This window comes from Nicotiana sylvestris, chromosome 6 (assembly GCF_000393655.2).
Source record: "Nicotiana sylvestris chromosome 6, ASM39365v2, whole genome shotgun sequence".
Classification (NCBI taxonomy): Eukaryota; Viridiplantae; Streptophyta; class Magnoliopsida; order Solanales; family Solanaceae; genus Nicotiana; species Nicotiana sylvestris.
Genome location: NC_091062.1, coordinates 186129229 through 186136700, shown reverse-complemented (window position 1 = coordinate 186136700; position 7472 = coordinate 186129229). Strand labels below are relative to the sequence as shown.

The 7472-nt window shown below is 41.7% G+C and overlaps 1 protein-coding gene across 1 annotated transcript; it reads left to right on the top strand.

Moving 5' to 3' along the window:
• Positions 1-986: 986 nt before the first annotated feature.
• Positions 987-6114, top strand: LOC138871810 (uncharacterized). The gene is made up of 7 exons (XM_070149716.1): positions 987-1658; positions 1752-1937; positions 2288-2541; positions 2700-2973; positions 4394-4399; positions 5509-5772; positions 5863-6114. The coding sequence occupies exons 1-7, from the start codon at positions 987-989 to the stop codon at positions 6112-6114; spliced, it is 1908 nt and encodes a 635-aa protein (XP_070005817.1).
• The last annotated feature ends 1358 nt before the right edge of the window (positions 6115-7472 follow it).

The following is a 7472-nucleotide window of genomic DNA, read 5'->3' as shown; positions in this document are numbered from 1 at the left end:
ACCATTTTTAACCTCATGTATGTGGGTCTTGGTTGCCCAATTCCCAATATTTTGAACAGAATAGCAATGAGTTTTGTTTGTTCATGGACTTGGTGACCGATGTAATTGTTGATGATGCTGGTGCCACAAGGAATATTAAGGATACTTAAGAAGCCGATTTGCTCAACCTTGATGAATATGAGGAGAAAAAAAGGCTATGTGAAATGTATGAATGCATTGCATGGAATGTGGTCGTACACTTATGAAAACTGGAAGACTCCTCCAACAAAGACCTCAATCGAGGAGCCTCCCACTTTGGAGTTAAAGCCATTGCCTCCGCATCTCAGGCATGAATTACTTGGCCCTTGTTCTACTTTACCAGTTATTCTTTCCTCTTGTTTGACTAACGTACAGGTAGACTCCACATTGGCGGTGCTACAAAAGAGGAAGAAAGTTATAAGATGGACATTGGTGGATATTCGGGGCATAAGCCCCGCCTTTGGCATGCACAAGATTATTTTGGAGGAGGATGCCAAACCCTCCATTGAACATCAAAGGAGGCTAAATGAAGCAATGCAAGAGGTGGTTAAAAAGGAGATCATAAAGTGGTTGGATGCCGGGGTTGTTTACCCCATTTCCGATAGTTCATGGACTTCTCCGGTGCAATGTGTCATAAAGAAAAGGGGCATGACTGTGGTTACCAATGACAAGAACTAGTTGATTCCTACAAGAACGCTGACCGGGTGAAGAGTGTGTATGGACTAATGCAAGCTCAACAAAGTCACAAGGAAAGATCATTTTCCACTTCCCTTACTTGATCAAATGCTTGATAGGTTGGTCAGCCGGGCTTTTTATTGTTTCCTCGATGGGTATTCCAGCTACAATCAAATTCTTATTGCTTCGGAGGATCAAGAAAAACTACTTTCAATTGTCCCTATGGTACTTTCACATTCTCACAGATGCCATTTGGGTTATGCAATGCACCATCGACTTTTTAACGGTGTATGATGGCTATCTTCACCGATATAGTGGAGGATTTTGTTGAGGTCTTCATGGATGACTTTTCCATGGTTAGGAATTATTTTGATGATTACTTGAAAAATTTGTACAAGGTCTTGGCAAGATGTGAAGAAACAAATTTGGTATTAAATTGGGACAAATGTCACTTCATGGTCGAGGAAGGCATTGTCCTTGGCCATAATATTTCAAAGAATGGTATTGAGGCCGACAAGGCCAAAACAGAAGTGATTTCTAAACTTCCACTCCCTACATCCGTGAATGGAGTGAGGAGTTTCTTGGGTCATGTGGGGTTCTATCGCCGTTTCATCAAGTATTTTTTCAAAGTGGTGTACCCCTTGTGTAAGCTTTTGGAGAAGGATACCAAATTCCATTTCAATAAGGATTTCATGAAGGCATTTGAATTGCTCAGGTTCAAATTGACAACCACTCATATTATCACCGCACCAGATTGGAGCTTGCCTTTTGAGCTCATGTGTAACGCAAGTGATGTGGTGGTTGGAGCAGGTTTGGGGCAACGTATCAACAAAATCTTTCATCTGGTCTACTATGCTATTAAGGCCATGAACGATGCCCAAGTCAATTACTTGATGATCGAAAAAGAGCTCCTTGCTATTGTATTTGCTATACAGAATTTTCGCCCATGCTTGATGGGTACAAAGGTGATTGTCCACACCGATCATGCGGTGCTTTGGTACTTAATGAGCAAGAAGGATTCAAAGGCGAGGTTAATGCGGTAGGTAATTTTATTGCAGGAGTTTGATCTAGAAATCCAAGACAGCAAAGGCAGTGAAAATCAAGTGGTGGACAACTTGTATCGATTGAAGGAGGAGGGGAAGCCACATGTCGTCCTTGAGATCAATGATTCCTTCTCCGGCGAGCAGCTTCTAGCCCTTTTAATGACCAAGATGCCATGGTTCTCTGATTTAGCAAATTATCTTGTGAGTGGAATTATATCGAATGAGTTCTTTTCAAACCAAAGAAAGAAGCTCAAATGAGATTGCCTTGACTATTATTGGGATGAACCATACATCATCCAGATTTGTACCGATAGGGTGATTTGAAGATGTGTGACGGACGAGGAACAAGTGGAAATTCTTGAGGCTTGGCACTCTTCACCATATGGAGGTCAATATGGTGGAGCTAGAACGATAGCGAAAGTGTTAAGTTGTGGATTCTATTGGCCTACTCTCTATAAGGATGCTAGTAAGCTTGTCAAGCATTGTGATGAATTCCAAAGGGCCGGTGGAATATCGAAGAAAAATGAATGCCTCTCACCACCATTTTTTAGATAGATATTTTTGATGTGTGGGGTATTGATTTCATGGGTCCGTTTGTGAGCTCATGTGGAAACACCTACATTCTAGTTGCTGTTGATTATGTGTCTAAATGGGTTGAGGTTGTTGCTTTGCCCAACAATGAAGTGAGGAATGTGGTGGCATTTTTTAAGAAGAACATATTTATAAGTTTTGGAACTCCAAGGGAGATCATAAGTGATGGGAGTTTGCATTTTTGTAACAAGGCTTTTGATACCTTACTCACCAAGTATGGTGTTACTCACAAAGTCTCGACCCCTATCACCCTCAAGCAAGTGGTCAAGTGGAAGTATCCAACAGGGAGATAAATTGTATTTTGTCAAAGACAGTGAATGCCAATCAGACGCATTGGTCAAGAAAACTTGATGATTCTTTATGGGCTTATAGGACGGCTTACAAAAAAACGATTGGGATGTCTCCATACCGGTTGGTGTTCAGGAAAGTTTGTCATCTTCTGGTGGAACTTGAGCGTAAGGCCATGTGGGCTTTGAAGAAGTTGAACCTTGAATGGGATGTCGCTGCCAACTCAAGGGTGATACAATTGAACGAGCTAGATGAATTCCGGTACCATGCATATACAAGTTCATCCTTATACAAGGAAAAGATGAAGTACCTCCATGACAAGTACATTCAGAACAAGGAGTTTAAAGAAGGCGATCTGGTGTTATTGTTCAATTCTTGATTACATGTGCTTCCGGGAAAGTTGAAGTCAAAATGGAGTGGCCCGTTTGAAGTAATTTGTGTGACACCATTCAGTGCATTGGACTTGAAATATAAGAATGGTGACGTATTTAGAGTTAATGGGCACCGGGTGAAGCACTATCTTAGAAAAGTTGATGATGGCCACATCGTGGCGGTTCTTCATTTCAAGTGATTGGTAACCTGCGTCGTATCGCGACTTTAAATCAAGCGCTTCTTGGGAGGCAACCAATGTTTCTTTTTGTTTATCGTTTTCTTCTTCTTCTTTAGATCGGTTTTGTTTTGTGCTAACTAGTGTTGAAGCATGTGGAGGAATGAGTGTGCTTTGTAGGAACCGTGCCCAGAAAAATTGGCTAAGTGTTGAAAAAGTGCGGACCACACATTAATTGTGCGAACCGCACAATCTTGACTGTCGCAACAGATAGGAATCTGTGGCCGCACAACTAGAGACACAAAATTGCAACTCTCTGAAGTTTGGAATAGTATAGAAATAGCCATTCTGCGGCCGCACTTGAAATTGTGCAGTTTGCACTCACTTTTGTGCGGACCGCAGAGCTTTAGCTAGGTTCAGGTAGAGAGTGCGGACCGCACTCAAAATTATGCGGCCACACCCAGCCATATTTTTCACCTAATGTGGTCGACCTATAAATAGGTCCTCATAGCACTATTCACAACTTTACACACTCTAAGCTCTTGAGACCCAAGCAAGCACAATGCACACAAATTGTTTCGCACTCCTCATTCATTTCATCAGTCTAAATTCTTCTTTGCATCCTTCATCACTGGTATGTCAAATTCATGTTTAGATTTTTCAATTTTTCTTATTTTTTGTTCTTTAGTAGTATAGTTATTTTTAGGCCTAAAATATCAAATATTCTTCATGTGTGCTTAAAATTGTGTGGTTAATATCATATGCATTCATTGGGGGTATGGGTAAATCATGTATCATGTTTAATTTCTAATACCATGGCTACATTTTGCAAAAATTTGAAAAACAAACCTAAGTCAGTGCCGTATGATTTTAAATTGTGCAGCTGCATATGAAATTGTGCGGTCTACAAATTCTGAGTTAGGGCATAATACCGAGCATGGAATGTATGGAATGCACTCAAAATTGTGCGGTCTGCATAAAAATGTGTGCGACTGCACTTTGAAACTTCAGAGAACCAGTAGTCTGAAGCTAGCTTTGTGTGGCCGCACTCCAAATTGTGCGGTCTGCATTTCAGTGTGCGACCGTACTATAAAATTGTGTGGTCCGCACAAGGCAGTCTGTGGCTACACTCAATATTATGCGGTCCACACTTTCCCTTTTGTAAACTATTTTTTTCTACAACTGTTAACTGCTTCTGGACTTTAACTAACCTATGTGCTTTGTATTGCAGGCAATGGTTCGATCACGAGGTAGAGGTGATACATCTAAAGGGAGGGGTTAACCCTCCCGAGGCCTAGGCAAGGATACTCAACCTTTGGGAGTGCAGAAGAAAGCATCAACCAAAAAGCAAATCACAGGGAGAGGTACGGCCACAGAGCCTTCAGAATCAAGCTCGTACGTCCCATCTAGGAAAGCCTCCGTGGGTCACTCAATGGAGGAACAACCTGAGGCCATGTCCCAACCATCACAATTCCCTAGGAGATACCAACTCCACGATGAAACCTCCACCACAGCAAGTTCTTCTGAGGGTTCAGATGCTGGCAGCCAGGATTTAGAGCCCTCGTCTACACACACTCCCTTGCACTAGTTGCAGTAGATGATGATGATGATGTTCCTGATGATGGTAGATGAGGTGACACTAGAGTGGGCATCCTAGAGAGGTCGAAAAGGAAGAAGATATGGGAAGATAGATTTGTAAGCTTGACAGCCTTCATAAAGTTCAGAGAATGGTGGCTCCAGAGATCGCTCACACTTGAGCGGCAATTCTTAGTGAAGGATTTGGATAAATACAATCCAAATGTGTTTAAGCCGTTCAGGGAGCGCAAGGGGTGGATGTGGTTCACCTAGAGTGCTATGGATGCCAATGAGCACTTGGTACGGGAATTCTATGCCAATGTGGCACACACCAAGAAAGGTACCAAAGTGAGAATTTGAAGGCCAGATTCGATCAATGCACTTTGAACACTTACATAGGATTCGAGGAGGTAGAAGCAGTCCAGTAAATGGAGAAGCTTTCTATGGTGATGCAGCTCGCCCTTGGCTAGCAGAGATCTTGGTAGCTCCAGGACCATCACCACCATGGATCACAACAGGAGTTTCCATTGCACGGGCCACCCTCAATTTTGAAGAAAAAAGGTGAAAAACTTTTGTGTGCAGCCGGATAGACCCGAGCTAGAATGAGAACAATATTCCACTCCCCCTAGAAGTTTTGGTGGTATCTATCATGGCCGGGTACCCAATCAATGTGGGTGACATCATGTCAGCAAATATTAAGTGGTTGTCCGAAAAGGTGAAAGATCCTACCCATATCCTAACACGCTCACATAATACCTTACGGATGCAAAGGTGGATCCGAGGAGCTTTGATGCAAATGTGTGGGCCAAAAATCCGTTCTCATGGTACTCTTTACAAGGTCCGAGAAACCCAAAGTTCAAGGGTAAGGAATCTGCCACTAGTGGCCAGTCCGATGAGCCATCGGTGGTGGTTATAGATTTAGTTGCTGAGCCTTCTACAACTCCTATGCCTTCTACAACTGCCATACCTTCCATTGCAGCTGGTCCTTCCACCGAGACAGCTGACATGCCACCACCTCCATCTTTTAGACAATCTGTATTAGTACTAGTGCCTGCCTCATCCACATATCCACTCACTGTGCTACGAGTCTCCTAGGCATTGGAGAATATCTACAATTGGATGTAGACAGCTTCTTCAAAACTGTCTCACATATCCAGTGCTGTTGCAACACAGTCTTCTGCCCCAGCAGCACCACAGGTTCCTCCGTCTGTGGAGAAAACATTGAAGAAGATCCTAGAAAATCAGAAGATCATCATGGATACATTGGTGGCACATATGGGAGATATTGAGGAGTTGGGAAAACAGGGGAAGAATATGCGTAAATCTCAACATTCGAAGAAATCAATGCATAGATTGAGAAAAAAATGGCCAAGATAGCATCCACTGGGGATATACCACTTCATCTGTTGATGGAGTTAGCACCAGCAGCACCATCAGTACCCGAGGCATCGAAGGAAGTATCTGGCCAGTTTGAGAAGCCATACCTCGTTGCCCACACTGCTGAGGAGGTGATTCAGATGTTCACCAACCCCATTATTCCCTGACCGGAGGATGATGAGATCCAGTTGGAAGAGCCCGAGTGTGCTGATGATGCCATGCACACTGAGACCATATAGGGAGTTTTCTTCACTCTTTACCCTTTCTTATTCTAATTTTTGTTAAGCATTGAGGACAATACTTATTCTTATTTAGGGGAGTGGTCTATTTTGGTTAGTTTGATATGACATTGGCCTGTAATAACTTTAATACTTTTTTTTCTTTTATCTTTATTCTCTCTTTCATTATGTATTTATATTCCTCCCTCTCTTTGGATGTATATATTCTATTCCCCTCTGTTTGTATATTCATTTGTCTTTCATAGCTTCTTTAGTTTGTTTTCTTAGTAGTATAACTTCTTATTTACTTTAATAGCTTCTTTTTGATTTGCATTGGTAGCTTCTTTTTTATGTTTAAGTGAGCAATAAGCCTTTGGTTTTCTTAATGCCATATTTCTTTCCAAATATGGGTTTTGTGTGAATCGGGTGGCTCTTCCCAACGATAGATGGCGCGACAACCTTCTTAAGGCATTGAGTCCGTTTTTGATGTTTAGGTAAAAAGAGTAGTATTAATGAATAAAAAGGGTTAAGCATGCTTCAGTTGGTACCAACACATTTAAATACGGCCTTATGGTTAAAAACAAGTTCTTGGCAAGAAATATCTCTAATTAGTGATATTTAGACTCTTGTGTTGACTTGAGAAATCATCGAGTGGTTTAGTTGAACCATTAGTGATTTTAAATCTTGAATATGGTTGTTGTGGTCCCTTGACTCTATCCTCTTTGACAATCCAATTGTATGAGAAGTGAGATTTTTGTTGCAAGACCAAGTACCCGTGCGAATAGTTTAGAACTTGCCCCAATGTGTTTCTAGGCGAATTTCTAAATTTTGCTTGGCTTGAGAAGTGATCGTAGGCTCTCCTTGGCCCACTTAAAATTTTCCATGTCCCACCAATATTGCTATACCTAGTCAACCCATTTGATCTTAAGAACTTTCTCATTTGATAGCCACGTTACAAGCCTTTACCTTTTTGTAGTGACCCTCTCTTGGCACCCTAGCTTTCTTTAACACTTTTGAGAATTAATTGGCTAAACATAAGTTTGGGGGAGAGACGAGGAGTTTAAAAGTGGTATAAAGGCACAAAAAGAGAAGAAATGAAGAAAGGAAAGTCAAAGAAAAAGAAAGAATGAAAAAAAGAAA